The following is a 16,563-nucleotide window of genomic DNA, read 5'->3' as shown; positions in this document are numbered from 1 at the left end:
ACATCAAATGTTTCATAATTGTTTCCCTCCCAAATAAAAACATGATCAGTTGGCTATTTGATATTTATGGTTATGATCACACAACACCAGGTTATAGTCCATCAGGTTTATTTGGAAGCACGAGCTTTCATTACCTGCTCCTTTATCAGGTGGTTATGGAGTACAAGATCATAAGACGCAGGTTTATTTGGAAGCACTAGCTCTGAAAGCTACTGCTTCCAAATAAACAAGTTGGACTATAACCTGGTGTTGAGAGATTTTTTTAACTGTGTACACCCCAGTACAACACTGGCACCTCAATTATGGTTATGATCGTTATATTACTGTTCCAATCTTTACAAGCACAGTTATGTCAGTATCTTACTACTATTTTTACAGTTTTAGTCTTAGAAAAATACAGGGATTTAATGTTGTTTCACTGTAGCAAAATTTGAGTGCATAGTGAGAAGTTAGAAGTATAATTTTATACAAGGGGCACACACAGTTTTCCCAGTTTTCTTTGTTCCTTTGCTGCTCTTCAATTTGCACCCCTTCCTCTTCATGGATGCAAAAGATACAATATGAAATAATAAAGTTTCTTAAAAATTTAAAGTATGCAGCGCAATATTCAAAGCAGTATTGTAATATTACCATTTCTCACTGTGGAACCCATGGTATATATGCTCAAAAACCTTAGAAATAATCACATAATTACCTCAGTTAAAATTAGCAGTAACAGGCATTAAAATATAAATCTGCAATATAAACACACTGACTTTTTTAAAAAAGAACATTATCCTATTGAGCACATCAAGAGGCTATATAAAAAACATGCTCAATTGATTGCAAACTAAATCCTTACTTTTTTTTTGAAATTCTGGCAAACATTACTACATATATCAGCAGCAACCCATAAAGCAAATTTAACAAACTTAATTTAGAAAATTCTAAATGCTGGGATATTACTCCCAGGAAGGACTAATAAAAGGTTTGAATTTCAGGTAAATATTGATGTAGAAATTGTAAACACCCATTCTTACATAGAAACATGCATAGACTCAAATGACTTTAATAAACCCAACGGGTCTGTATAGCATGTTGAGCTTAACCCATTCCATGCTAAATAAGCAAGAATTCCTTATGGTTAGCACAACAGATAATGCAACGAGTTTGACGATTTAGCTGTGCCACTGTTCAGTACCTGAATATGATCAGTTTCAATCCAGTAACTGCAATATTCAAGTATAAGGTCTCTCCATTCTTGATATTGAAAGTACTATTCTAAAATACTGTACAGCAAAAAAAAACAAGTTAAATAAAAACAGATCAATGTTTCTTTTCATGAATATGCAAATAAAAGACCCTAATTTACCTTCAAGTTTCCTCAGACTGGGAGGTATGTTTAAAGTCTACAATACACAGTCCAAACTGCAGTTTAAGTACCCAATAATTTAGAGACAATTCAGACATCCATTTCCTGTATGCCAGTTAGTATGCTATACCATCCTGGCATTCACATTTAATCATAAAAACCTGTGAGGAAAGTAATAAAGATGCATCCAATGGCAGTCACAGTTCCAAAAATATACACATTATTAATGCCCTGGAGACATTAGTCATGAACTGCTTAAATGGAGATAACAGACATTCACAAGCACTTTTGTGAATTCTCATTTTGTTTTTAAAAGAATGATGTCAAATCAAATAATTTTCTATGACTTCCAGGAGTAGCAGAAGCTGTCCTGGTGGCAGAGACAGGGTAAGGCAGAAGCGTTCATTTGCGAATATTGTAGCTTTTTTGGTGTCAAGCTAGCTGGTCCTGATGAGTTTTGTGGAGGTGGTTGGTTGAAGTTTGGCATCATCGGATGGCCTGGACTAAACAGTAGTCAGCATAGCATGTTCAAATCACTGACTGTGCATTACTCTCAGGATGCAGAATGATATCTCACATCAAGCACAGAGGGAGTCTGAAAAATATTGTTTTTAAAAAGTTGTTACATGTGCAGAATTCCATAAATAATTACACAAACCTTAAGGATTTCATGAAAGGCTGAGATTTTGTCAGTTTAACAATGTTTCTCCCTCTGCAGATATTGTTAGGCCTGCTGCAAGTTTCCAGAATTGTGTACTTATTTTAAGCTTTGACCATTTGGCCGGGAAATCACAGCCTTACCCAAACTGACATCCATAGTTATGTATGTCGCACTGCAATTAGTGCTCCAAAGCAAAATATTACAGATGCTGGAAATATTCAGGAAGTCAGGCAATATCTGTTCATGAGAAACAGAATTAGAATTTCAGTTTGATGACCTTAAGTCAAAAGGTAAGAATTCAACAGTTTTACAAACGTAGGAAATAATGTAGCAGGAATAGACCATGTTGCACCTTTAGCCTGCTCTGCATTCAATACAAGTCTGAAGGAATTTGATAGGGTAGATGTTAAGAGGTTGTTTCCCTTGGTTGAGAAATCTACAAGATAGGCATGGACACAGGATAATGACTGACCATTTTCAGACAGAGATGAGGAATTTCATATTTGAACCTTAACTCCACATTTGTGCCCATTTCTCATAGCTCTTGAGTCCTTAACACCAAAATTCTGTCTTAGCCTTAAACATATTCAGTGATGGAGCATTCACAATCTTTTAGGGTGAAGAATTCTGGAAATTCACAGTGAATCTAAGTAAAGAAATTTCTCATTAGTTCTGAGATGATGAGACTACCTGTCTAAAATGGCTATGTCAAGTCCCTTCAGAATTTTCAGGTCAGCTCTCATTTTTATAAACCAAACTTACTCAGCTTATAAATGGGTCAATCCTCTGATTCTAGAAACCAATCTAATGAACCTTCACTGCACTACCTCCAATGCAAGTATATCCTTCTTGATGTATAGAGACCAAAACTATACACAGATTTGTCATTATCTCCCAATGTCCTGCACAACTGATGGAAAACCTCCTTACACTTTTACTCCAAAATCTTTGCAAAAAAGGCCAATGTCATTTGTCGCCTTAAATGCTTGTTGTATCTGTAAAGTAACTGTGCTGTTATGAGCTTTACGTAAGCAGACAAGCAGATAAAGAGTGAGGAAGAACAAAAAGGTCATTATTATAGTGGAAGCCATAAATGGTTAAATCCCGGGAGGAATGACAGTGCAAGGTGGGGGTGGGGGGTTCTCTAAAGGAAAAGCATGGGAGCCATGGTCATGATCTAAAATTGTTGAACTTAATGCCGAGTCTGGAAAATCAAAATGTTTCACTGTAAACTCAGGCAATATTCGTAGAGATTGAGCTTCATTGGAATAGTGTAGGAGACTGAAAACAAATTCATAATGGAACAAAGAATTAAAAATGACAAGCAACTGGAAACTCAGGGTTGATTTGCAGATTGAATGGAGGTGTTCAACAAAGCAAATGATCTGGTTTACACTTGTTCCCTAGAATGTATTAAATACTGCATTGAGTGTAACAAATACAAAAAGCATAAATAAATCATTGTTCTGTTGGAAGGATTTAGTAGTAATTTTACATTGACAGGTCCTTTAGACTCATTTCCTTCTTTACCCATCTCATTACATTTGACTTGCACCATGTTTTTGTAATGTAACCACTTACACTGTCACAAAATACACTTTTCCCCCTCCCAGCTTCTAGATTTGCTTCAAAACTATTACAGCTGTGACATTTTCCAGTTCTGATGAAAGTTTACTGACTTGAAAGTGGTTAACTTGTTCTCAGTCCACAGATGCTGCTTCACCTGCTGATAAACACCATGTTTTCTGTAGTTATTATATAGCTACATGCACATTTACTTTCGCTAATTTTCGACTTAAACATTTCAGGTGAATATTACATTTCTTCAGCTTACTGCAATATTTTATAACCAATTATGTGTAAGCCTTTTCTATTATTGAACTTGTAGACAACCATACCCATCATTTTTTAAAATTATTACCTAACACCACTTGGGTCTAACCAAGAAGCCTCCGTTTTTGAAGAAACACAAAACATATGTTGCCATTCTGAAATAAAAGCATAAAATGCTGCCAATACTCAAAAGATCTGGAAGCATTTTTGGAAAGGAGTTAATACCTCAGGTCTGTGACCTGTGAATGGCTTAATTATTAAACTTGATGGATATGTGCATCATCCTTTTGATCTTCTAGAATCTACAACAGATTCGATGCTCATATTATACTGAATGCCAATTATTAGTCATAATAACAAAGGCAGCCATTCATTACGATGAGTTCAGACTGGTTCTCTGTAGAGCAGTTCAGTCAGTTCTATTCTTCTGCTTTATGCTTATCGTCTTGCATGTTTGTTTTCCTCGTGCTCATCCAATTTCAATTAGAAATTCACCTTCACAAAGAGTCATAGAGATGTACAGCATGGAATCGTCCATGCCGACCAGATATCCCAACCCAATCTAGTCCCACCTGCCAGCACCTGGCCCATATCCCTCCAAACCCTTCCTATTCATATACCCATCCAAATGCCTCTTCAATGTTGCAATTGTACCAGTTTTTTACATATTGTATCAGGAAATAAGGTACAGTTCCACACTTTAACTTCCTCTCCAATGGTAAGAAACTGAAACAGGCAAGAATTCAAAACCATTTTGTCATTTTTTGGTTTACTTGATGCGAGACAACAAACAGATCAGTTTAAAACAGTCGACGTTTGCTGTCACATTAACTCTCCTGATCAGTATTTGTTTGGAATACGAAATACAGCAATGGTCTTCAAATAAAGTCCCCCAATTAGAGATGTAGAATAAAATTAAGAGGCTAAGTGTGTACCGTGTAATTGTGGAGTCTTTTACAGGCCTCCTAATAGTCCTAGAATCATTGAAGAAAGGATAGGGAAGGTGATTCAGGAGATGAGTGACAGTAATAGGGTGGTTGTTATGGGGGACTTTAACTTTCCTGATATTGATTGGGAGAGCTATAGCTCAAGTTCGTTAGATGGGTCAGTGTTTGTTCAATGTGTACAGGAGAGTTTCCTGACACAATATGTAGACAGGCCAACAAGAGGTGAGGCCATACTGGATTTGGTTCTGGGTAACGAACCAGGCCAGGTGTTAGAATTAGAGGTAGGTGAGCACTCTGGGGATAGTGACCATAATTCGGTGATTTTTACACTCGTGATGGAGAGGGATAAGTGTGTACTACAGGGCAAGAATTATAGCTGGGGTAAGGGAAATTATGATGCGGTGAGGCACGACCTAGGATGCGTGGCTTGGAAAAGTAGGCTTCAAGGCATGGGCACAATTGATATGTGGAGCTTGTTCAAGGAGCAACTATTGAGTGTCCTTGATAATTATGTACCTGCCAGGCAGGGAGGAAAGGGTCGTGCGAGGGAGCCGTGGTTTAATAAGGAATTGGAATCCCTTGTTAAATGGAAGAGGGCAGCCTATCTCAAGATGAGACGTGAAGGTTCAATTGGAGCGATTGAGAGTTATAGGGTAGCCAGGAAGGACCTGAAGAGAGAGCTAAAAGCAGCAAGGAGGGGACATGAAAGGTCCTTAGTAGATAGGATTAGGGAAAACACTAAGGCTTTCTATAGGTATGTTAGGAATAAAAGAATGACTAGGGTAGGAATAGGTCCAGTCAAGGATAGTAGGGGGAAGTTGCGTGTGGAGGCGGAAGAGATTGGGGAGACACTGAATGAATACTTTTCTTCAGTATTCACTCAGGAACAGGGCATTGTTGTCGATGAGAATACTGAGGCACAAATAAGTAGAATGGATGGCTTTGAGGTATGTACAGAAAAGGTGTTGGAAATCCTGGAAAAGGTGAAAATAGATAAGTCCCCTGAGCCTGATGGCATTTATCCTAGGATTCTCTGGGAAGCAAGGGAGGAGATTGCAGAACCATTGGCCTTGATTTTTATGTCCTCTTTGTCTACAGGAGTAGTCCCAGAAGACTGGAGGATAGCAAATGTGGTACCCTTGTTGTATGCTCCATGTACCAACACAACCCTCCAAGTCTGCCTATGGAATTATTCAGGATGTGACAAAGCACGTTGATGGATCATTCGGAAATTAAGGAGGCATGGGATAAAGGAAACTATGGCTGTCTGGATACAGAATTGCCTTGCCAATAGAAGACTGAGGGTGATAGTAGATGGAAAGCATTCAGCCTGGAGCTCGGTGACCAGTGGTGTTCCATAGGGATCTGTTCCGGGACTTCTGCTCTTCGTGTTTTTTTTAATGACTTGAATGTGGATGTGGAAGAGTAGTTTAGTAAATTTGCTCATGACTCAAATACTAGCGTAGTGGTGGATAGTGTGGAGTGCTGTTGCAGGTTGCAACAGTACATTGGTAGGATGCAGAATGGGCTGATAAGTGGCAGATGAAAATTAATCTGGGAAAGTGTGACGTGATTCATTTGGAAGCAGAAAACAAGTTTAAGGGCAGAATTTTTGGTAGTATGTAGGAACAGATAGATCTTGGAATCCACGTCCATAAATCACTCAAAGTTGCCATCCAAGGTGAGAGGTTGGCTGTCATTAGCTGAGAGACTGCTGTTAAGAACCATGAGGTTTTGCTGCAGCTCGATGGAGCCCTGGTAGACCACAGTAAGAATATTGCATTCAGTTTTGTTCCTCACATTACTGGAAGGATGTGGAAGACTTAGAGAGGGTACAGAGGAGATTTACCAGTATGCTGCATGGACGAGATTACACTTCTTATGAAGAAAGCTAAAGGGAGCTAAGTCTTTTTTCTCATTGGAGGGAAGAAGGGTGAGAAGCAATTTGTCAGAGGTGAACAAGATGATGAAAGGTATACATAGAGTGAATAGTGAGTGATTTGTTTTTCCCATGGCAGAAATGACTATCATATGTGCATATAATTTTAAGGAGAATGACCGAAGATTAATTGGAGATTTCAGACTTCAGTTCATTTCACAGAGTGGTGGTTGGGTAGAATGGTGGTTAAGGATGTGTGGCTTGGAAAAGTAAGCTTCAAGGCAAGGGCGTAATTGATATGTGGAGCTTGTTCAAGGAGCAACTATTGAGTGTTCTTGATAAGTATGTACCCATCAGGCAGGGAGGAAAGGGTCGTGTGAGGGAGCTGTCATGATGCAGTTGTATAAGACTCTGGTGCGGCCGCATCTGGAATATTGTGTGCAGTTTTGGTCGCCATACTATAGGAAGGATGTGGAGGCACTGGAACGGGTGCAGAGGAGGTTTACCAGGATGTTGCCTGGTATGGAAGGAAGATCGTATGAGGAAAGACTGAGACACTTGGGGCTGTTTTCATTAGAGAAAAGAAGGTTTAGGGGTGACTTGATTGAGGTGTACAAGATGATTAGGGGGTTAGATAGGGTTGAACCTTTTCCCGCGTATGGAGTCGGGTATTACAAGAGGGCATAGCTATAAATTAAGGTGGGGGGGGTAGATATAGGACTGAAGTTAGGGGTAGGTTCTTCACTCAGCGTGTCGTAAGTTCATGGAATGCCCTGCCTGTAGCAGTGGTGGACTCTCCCTCTTTATGGGCATTTAAGCGGGCATTGGATAGGTATATGGAGGATAGTGGGTTAGTATAGGTTAGGTGGGCTTGGATCGGCGCAACATCGAGGGCCAAAGGGCCTGTACTGCGCTGTATTCTTCTATGTTCTATATATTTGGGGGGTGGGGGGGGTGAACAAGTCCACACTGACCCGCCAAAGTGTAACCCACCCAGACCCATTCCCCTACGTTTACCCCTTCACCTAACACTACGAGCAAGTTAGCATGGCCAATTCACCTAACCTGCACATTTTTGGATTGTGGGAGGAAACTGGAGCACCCGGAGGAAACCCACGCAGACACGGGGAGAATGTGCAAACTCCACACAGAGTTGCCTGAGGCAGAAATTGAACCCAGGCCTTTGGCGCTGTGAGGCAGCAGTGCTAACCACTGTGCCACCCATGTCTTTTTCAGTACACTTTCTAGTCAATGGTAATACGCAGGATGGCGATAGTGGGAGATTCAACGATAATAGTGCCATTGAATGTCAGAGGACAAATGGTTAAATGCTCTCATTAACAGAAAGTTATTGTTTGGCACGTATATGACAGGAAAGTTACTCGCCACTTGTCAACCAAAACCTAGACGTCAGCAGGTCTTGCTGCACTTGGACACAGGCTGCTTTGGTACCTCAGGAGTCACTAACAACGACCAGTGAAAACACCCATTTCTAATTTTATTATGGAGATGGTCATTAATGAAGCAGCTGAAGATGATCAGACGTAGGACACTACCCTGATGAATTTCTACAATTGTGCCTTATAATTGACATGAGTGAATTCCAAAAAATATAATTGTCTCCCAATGCATTAGAGTCTCTCCCTCTCTCCCTCCTTCACCCCTTCCCCGCCCCCAAAAATAAAAATCACATTTGTTACAGTTGTTTTGGGATCCTTGATGTCCAACTTGGTCAAACGCTACTTTAACGTCAAGGGCAGTCACTCACACCTGACCTCAAATTCTACTCCTCTGGCAGTTTTTGGTTTCTGGGAATAATGAAATCTGGAGCAAAATAGCCCTGGTAAGACCCAAACTGAGCTTCAGTGATCTAATTATTGCTATAGAAGTGCCACTTTTGATAATATATCAGATTGTTTGTGGTACTATTTTGCAGATCAGAGAAGACTCATGGGAGAGTTTTTGGCAAGTTTAGATGCATCCTGCCCTTTGTGAACACAGCCACGCAATTTTTCATATTTTATGGTTGATATTGCTAATTCTGGAACACAAGTCTTCAATATCATGCTGAATGTTGTCAGTGACAATCCTTTTTTTTTGTAATATCAAGTGCCTTCATCCATTTCTTGATATCATGTGCAATGAATTGAAGTTGCTGAAAGTTGGCATCTGAGGTTTGGAGACCCTTAACAAGAGACCAAAGCTGGGGACTTAATGTGACTTTACCAAAGGACAAGTGGGAAGAGAAGGGTGGTGTGGTGACTTTATTAGCATAACATGAAATTAGTATGTTACTAAGAAATTATTTTGGATTGCACCATGTAGAATCTATATGGGTGGAGGCAAGAAATAAAAAGGGGAAAATATAAGTTGACCCCTTACTTTGGCCAAAAATCTTGTATTTTCCATATATCTTGTGTATAAGTCAATCCTACTATATCACATTATAAACCTCTTACAAAGGAAACTTCATGTTCCCATTAACTTATTTTGCTGAAATTTCATAAATTTTTCAGAAAATATCTGCATAATGAGGAAAATAAGTCAATGCTCCCATTAACCAACTTGAATGAAATTGCATTCATTCATTCATACCAGTAACTCTACTTATCATTCTTTGTTTACTACCAGTATATCGCATCTCTATTCATTCATAATGCTACTTCCCACACTTGGTTTACTACAGCACATTTTAATTCATTCATTCAGACTGCCATTGGGTCTATCAGCACTTATTGCCCTTTATTCACTATACATCAGATAGCTAATATTATTAAAACGTTAATCATTTTAATTGTGCCATTATATCAGAATAAAAAATGAGATATATTAGCTACATACCAGTATATCTTTAATTCTTTGACATTTCAATATACTGCTTTGTTCAATTCCAAAACAATGAGGAATAACTCCAAAATCCACTCAGGTAGAGGATTTTACGGGATACACTGTTCCTCTTTTAAAATCCAATTTCGTATTAATTAGTGTTGATGTAACTATTCTAAGTTAATTTACAATCCATGCTCTCTCTAGAATGATAGTGTGGGCATACAGTTTAAGTTTCATTTCTTTAACTTAAGCACAGTTTGTGGTGTGAGCCGCTGTGTAATAGGGCCTTCTCCCAACTCCTCCAGTGGCTACCGCCCCCCCCTCTTTGTCTCCCCCCACCACACATTTGGTGCTAGGCTACCGAACCTTCAGTGCCTCCCATCAGCAAGGCCCTACCTATGCACATGGCAGGGAGGCAGTGCCAGTCACCTACCTCCAATGACATCACTGCCTGCCAATCAGAACGCCCACCTGCTTGATGATGGACAGAAGATTAGGATTCAGAAACTATTTAGGATTGTTCTTTACCTAGGATTAGTTGTGTGATCAAATAGACTTCTGCTAATAATATGGTATTTCGAACTACAGCAAGAATTTCAGCCCCTCGAAAACAATACTTCATGTATAAGTTAACCCCCCAATTTCAGTTTTAAAAAGTCTTCAAAAGTGGATAAGGCAGCCATGGTTAACCAAGGAAGTTAAGGAGAGTATCAAATTGAAAATAAAAACATAATGTGACAACGATTACTCGTAAATCAGAGGATTGGGAAAGTTTTAAAAGCTAAAAGATAATTTATATTCTCCCATTTTTAATCATGAGGACAATCTAGAAAAAGTATGAAAATGGACAGTAAGAGTTTAAATATATAAAAAGTAAGTGAGGTGCCAAAATTAACATAGGCTCATTCTTATAAACAATGGGGTCTCACTGCATGAATCTCACAAAGCTGGAATCCAAGTTCAACAGGCAATAGGATAAGAAAATGAATGCTGACCTTTATTTCAAAGGGAACAGTTTTTTTTTTAAAAAAAAGGAATGTCTTGCTAAAATTATACAAGCAACAACTGGAATATTGTAAACAACTTGTTCCTTTTGTCCAAGGAACAATATACCAATATTGGAAGCTCCCACACAATGTTCACTCAACTGAACACCGACAGGGAGGGGGATTATTTTAATGAGGAAATGTGGACTTGTACTCAATGGAATTTAGAAGAATCAGGACACTTTATTGAAACATGTATGATTGAATACAAGGTGGTACAATGGGACAGCGGTTAGCACTGCTGCCTTACTGTATCAGGGAACCGGATTCGATTCCAGCCTCAGGTGAGTGTATGTGTGGAGTTTGCACGCTCACGTGTCTGCATTTCCTTCAGGTGGTCTGGTTTCCACCCACAGTCCAAACGTGCTGGATGAGCCATGCTAAACAAAAATTACCAATCTACACACAGAAAGTTTTCCACTTTTAGACACCACACACAACATCCTTGTCAAGGCTATTTTACCAAGGCTCCAAAATGCATTACATTCAAGTCTAATCAACTATTTAAGGCAAAAGCTGGTGACTTGCCTCTTCCTCCTCCTCAGAAAGTTTCATAATAACATCTGGAGAGTTTTGAGGTTTGTCAGCAACGTTTGCATTCTCTTCTCTGCTACCATGTTCCGCTTCCCACTCCTGCAGAACCTCTTCGAGATTGAAACGACGGCGATAATTCACAAAGAAGTTTTTCACTTGTACTACTGTCTTATTGCCAATTACATCTGAAATAGCTTGGAAGTCCCGGCCATATTTCCTTATTGCTGTGGGCAAGAAAGAACTCGACTAAATAACAAAGAAGCAATGCATTTTAGCTAACATTCTTATTTTCATTTCATGCTGAAGCATAAATCCAAGAATAATTCACTTACCCTGCACAGCTAGTAGTTGCTCTTCAGTTGTCCAACGAGCATTAATTTTCTGATTCGCCTGAAGAGCAAATTTGCATTTAGAGTTTTAAAGTATTCCCCCACAACTAATTACTTACAATTGCAGGACAGTAATTTTTTTGGCAAATATGACAGAATAATTTGAGGGCAGCAATGTTTTACCAAGATAAATATTATAAAATATACCTTTTGAATACATTTTGGCATCAATAGTTAGACCAAATGAGCAAGAGCAGAAGTAGGCCATTCAGCCCATTGAGTCTGCTCCATCATTCAATGAGATCATGGCTGGCTTGATAACCCTCAACTCCACTTTTCTACCTTTTCTGCATAAATTTGGATCCCCTTACTAATTAATAACCTCTCTCAGCTTTGAATATACTTAATGACCCAGTCTCCACAGACCTCGGTGGTAAGGAATGCCATAGATTCACTAACCTCAGAAGAAATTCCTCATCTGAGATTATATCTGTTGGTCTGAAACAAGTGGACCAACGTTATCGTACAAGATAGCCTCTCATTCTTCTAAACCAAGTCTAGCCTGTTTCCTCAAAAAAATTCTCCAAATTCAGGACCTTTTGAATCTTTTGTGGACTACCTTCAATGCCAATTCATCTTTCCTTTGATAAAGGGACCAAAACTGTTCACAGTAAGTTGAAGTCAGTACAGCACAAGACCATTTTGCTCTTAATAATGCATTTGGAGACTTAAGTCCACTTAAACATGGTTGTCAAGACCTTGCTTTAATCTCAGCTGAAAGACAGATTTGAAATCGAAAACTATGATTCAGCATTACATTCAGCGTCAGTCTACATTTGAACTGGGAATGGACCAAGGATCAAATCTACAATTTTTTGACTTAGGAGACAGAGAACCACTAAAAAGAGAAAATAATTCAGTTATGTGCTTAAAATTGCAATAGCAAATTTTTAGACAATTCTTATTGCAAATCTGTAATCTACTAAATGTTAACACAACAATGTGACAACATGCCTAAAAAAATTGAAAATGTGGGTGATTGGACAACACACCAGTAAAGGTTTTTCAAAACACTGACTACCAGGAGGGTCCTAATTTCTTCAAACGCTATGAATTTCCCATACTGGTTTAACCTAAATTTAAGATTCGAACAGGTGCAAAAGCAAGCTAAAACAAGCATAAATGTTGCTAAGTTTCTAAAAAAGTGCCACATTATTTCCCTCTATACTTCATAAAACTCTTGGACTTCTTCCATTTTGACAGCTCATTTCAACCCCAAAACTAACCTAAACCAATTGACCCATTAATATTCACTGACTCTCCTTCAAAAAAAACACCTGCACTTCCAAAAGACACTCATACAAAAGGTGCACAAAACCATACAAAAGGTTTCATAAAAAAGATCATAAACAAAAACACGAATAGAAGGTAGCCCTGACTTGGAAATTAAATGGTTTGGTAAATAGAAGGTAATGGGTGAAGGAAAAAAAAAGTGAAAAATGATTGGTGGGCTGAAACAATACAGTAGAATATCTATGCAGCTCCTATTATATAGAATATTTGTACAGCACTTGGTCCCTAAAGAATCTGCCCTGGGACTTCAACATGTCACATTTATTAATAACTTGGATGAAAAATTCCAGAGTTAGTATCTGCAATAGACACTGGGTTAGGGGGAACAGCAAGTGATGAGCTACAAGTTACAAAATGGTTCCAATTTGAATCAAAAAAGATAAGTCAACATTTTCAAAATGGCAAAACATAAGGAACTGTAGAGCAACAGAGAGGTTTACAAACCCAGATATATCAACAGAAGCTTATGAACATATGTAGTAAAAGGTAATAAAATTGTGTTGTGATCTGATTTTAACTGAAAGACTGTATTCAATTTTGGGCATTGCATCCTCCCAAGAATATATCGGTCTTAAAGCAGGTGCTGTACAGATTCAGCACAATAGCATCATGTTTAAAATAGAAGGATAAGTTGCAAACTTGGCTTACATTTTCAAGTGAAGCAAACTGAGGAGTGGTTTGACCAAGGTGTTTCAAATGCTAAAAAGGATTTGAATAGAGAGAAACAATTTCCTCTGGTGGGGAAATCAAGAATGAGATATGAAATTATAAAATTAGAGTTCATTGATTAAGGAGTCAAATCAGGAAGCATTTTCACACAAAAATGATTGGAAATGTGGGTGTTTGGATACTATCTGAAAGTTAAACTGCTTATCAAATACAATTCTTCTCACTGTTCAATATTGAGAGATAAAATTAGCATAAACAACAAAAATAGTTTAGTTTTAAAATAAAACTGGTCAGTTGAAGAGGTGGACTTGTCCTAAGTACAACTTTCTTGGAGATGAATTCATCATCCTCTAAAGCATAGACCTGTTACACTGTTCATTAGTGATCAACACATAGGGCCAGGATACTGGTCAGTGTTGGCCTGGGATCATTAGCTTATCTGAAGTAATTATGTTGCTTGGTCAGAAAAGAAAAAAAGACTAACAAGATAATTTAACAAACAGTGGGACACTAAGGCTTTGCACAATGTGACACTGCCTATCTGTATGTTTAAATTAAGTGTCATCAACCCACCCTGTAATCTTAAGATTATATGGATTGAAGACTGGATTTTATTGTAATTTAAAATTCTTATTATGCTGGGGAGGCACAGGCAAATATATACTATTCCTTGATTTTATTCAATAAGGTGAACAATTCCTTACCTCAGGTGGCTTGAATTCCTCTATCCCACCGTCTAATTTTTGTTTGAGAGCACCATTTATCTGTTTCACATTTTGGATCTAGAATATTAGATTTTAATGACCCAATAAACAAAGAGTCACTGATAAAACTGTCAAAGATAGACTAAGAGAGATTTAATTTATATATTACATAGCCTTCCCAGAGATTATACTCCTATTAGCACTACAGACAAAGCATGACTATTTTCTTGCCTCCTTATATTCTGAAGCCATCAACTCCTTGCAGGTGTACATCTCCAAGGACACAATGTACTGTTTCACCTTGCTCAAGTTGTCATTCTTGATTGATAAGCTTAAAAAGTGAGTGCTAGCAGGCCATTACCCACAGACCCAAAGATAACTTGATTGCTCTGGACATCACACAGAAATACTTTTTGGGGAGAATTCACTGATGGTAAATCAACAGTGTGAACAGAAGCTATTTTATTCTCCCTAATCTAATAAACAGCATGGATTACAGCTTATAATATCCTATCCGAGCATGATAAGTTGAATGCCCACGTTCTATGCTGCATCATTCTATGAAATCAGATTAATGGTTGGACATCAAACCAGAGGGCTTCATATGCTGTACGTTTCAAGACTTTTGACCATTTTTGTGTTGAAAAAAATTTAGAAATTACTTGAAATCTATTTTACAAGAACAGCGTATAACCACATTCTTCTTGTAAACAGGTGTGAAATGACACCTAACTAAGATGATCATATACAATTCATTGAGAAAATAAGCAATTTGGTGGTTCATTTCCACAATTGATGAATACCTCTCACCATTGTGTGGTAAAGCTTTGAGTGTTGTGATTGATTATTCATGAATTTAACAGGAGCTCAGATACTAAAAAAGCCTTTGCAACAGAAGCCAAAAGTTGAAGAAGAAAGGTTCCAGAGAAGACATGCTCATGGAAGCAAAGTTCAGAGCCATCTTGTAAGACAAACAAGATGACCCACTGAAGCAGGGTAGTACATTGTGCACGTAACCTTCATGCAATTACACTAATATATGTTGACTAAGTAAATCTGATCATAACTGCTGCTTTATATATTCGAGCATAACTGCTTTGTATATTCACTCAACTTTGAAATAAGTGGCACAACAATTCAAGCCTTGCCTCAAGAGATTAAAGACATGCACAAATATATTGATATTTCAAGTCAAATGGGTAGGTTCCATTGTTACACAATTGGGTCTGCATTGTACAATAGTAAATACAGTAAAATTTGCCTTATCCAGCAAGCACCAGGGTTGGGTGGTGCCTATAAATTAACATTGGCAGTTAGCCAGTCAATTAATAATTCAATTATTTGGAGGATAGACTGCAGGCAGTACTTTTACAATAATTTCAGATTGACATAACATTTTATATAGCAACCTTGAATCCTGTTATATTTAAAAATTCAAGATTCAAAACAAGATTCTGATTTTTTGCCCCTAAATATTCTAGGCAAACACTTTGACACAGTCCATCTGTCTGTTATTATATCGTAAGGACATAATGTTATCCGACCCAGTGCTTGATTTTCAATGGCAAACTCCTTGAGTGCCACTTAAAATTTATAAGTGCTGCATGTGCTGTTTTTAGTGCTTGGGTGCAAGTCATTATATATGTTTTGTGAGGAACCCTTTGTAACAATTTAGAAATCCTGTTTTTACATATACCCAGAAAAGGTACATTTGTATTCGGAATCGGAAATACTGTTTGGTGGAGCGCTCCAATTTGAGAGGAACCAGATATTGTGAATTTTACTGTACAGGGCTTTCAAAATCAAAAATGTAAAGATACTGAAGACTGGCTGACACCAAAAAACAAACATGGTTTTGTCCATCCAGAACTTCTGGTCTAGTTACAAATAACCCACCCCTTTGTTGACTACACTGCAAGAGGGCTAAGAAAATACTATTAAATACACCAACAAAAATTCCTGGGAAAACTCAGCAGGTCTGGCAGTAACTTTGGTGAGAAAGCAGAGTTAACGTTTCATGTTCAGTGACCTTCAAAATGGGACCCAAAATTTCTTTTAATGGTTCTCACTTCCAGCATCTGCAGTTCTTTGGGTTTTTTGTTTACTCGTATTAAGTATTTCCATTCTTTAATCAATGACACTTGATTGCTGTTTCAAGTCAATCCAAAGTGTTCATGAATGATATTACGTGAAATCAATTTTTATAAATATTGTTGTGAAATGATACAAGTCAAACACTTCTGCAGAAACTACTACTTTTACAAATTAATGATCATAAATTTAACTTTGCAAAATGATCCATACATGCATGGAACTAGCTCAGCATTTAATCTACATTTCCGTCAGATTTTTTCTTTTTAAAATTTACCAAGGGTATTTGAGAAAATAATAATCTCCATTGTTTATACATTAACTAGTTTCATTCCAA

The 16,563-nt window shown here is 37.9% G+C and overlaps 1 protein-coding gene across 3 annotated transcripts in view; it reads right to left on the bottom strand.

Moving 5' to 3' along the window:
- Positions 1 to 223: 223 nt before the first annotated feature.
- rcor1 (REST corepressor 1) overlaps positions 224 to 16,563 on the bottom strand; it is a 122,608-nt gene continuing 106,268 nt past the window's right edge. For 2 of the 3 annotated variants that reach the window (XM_043697453.1, XM_043697452.1), the window contains exons 9-12: positions 14,136 to 14,213; positions 11,413 to 11,470; positions 11,075 to 11,304; positions 224 to 1,946 (exon numbers count right to left, since the gene is read on the bottom strand). In XM_043697453.1, coding sequence (XP_043553388.1) covers positions 1,905 to 1,946; positions 11,075 to 11,304; positions 11,413 to 11,470; positions 14,136 to 14,213 — 408 coding nt within the window. In that variant the 3' untranslated portion in view covers positions 224 to 1,904. The remainder of the gene's footprint in view (positions 1,947 to 11,074; positions 11,305 to 11,412; positions 11,471 to 14,135; positions 14,214 to 16,563) is intronic. The other variant, XM_043697454.1, reaches the window with a different exon arrangement.

This window comes from Chiloscyllium plagiosum, chromosome 10 (assembly GCF_004010195.1).
Source record: "Chiloscyllium plagiosum isolate BGI_BamShark_2017 chromosome 10, ASM401019v2, whole genome shotgun sequence".
Classification (NCBI taxonomy): Eukaryota; Metazoa; Chordata; class Chondrichthyes; order Orectolobiformes; family Hemiscylliidae; genus Chiloscyllium; species Chiloscyllium plagiosum.
This window is presented reverse-complemented; position numbering and strand designations above follow the sequence as displayed.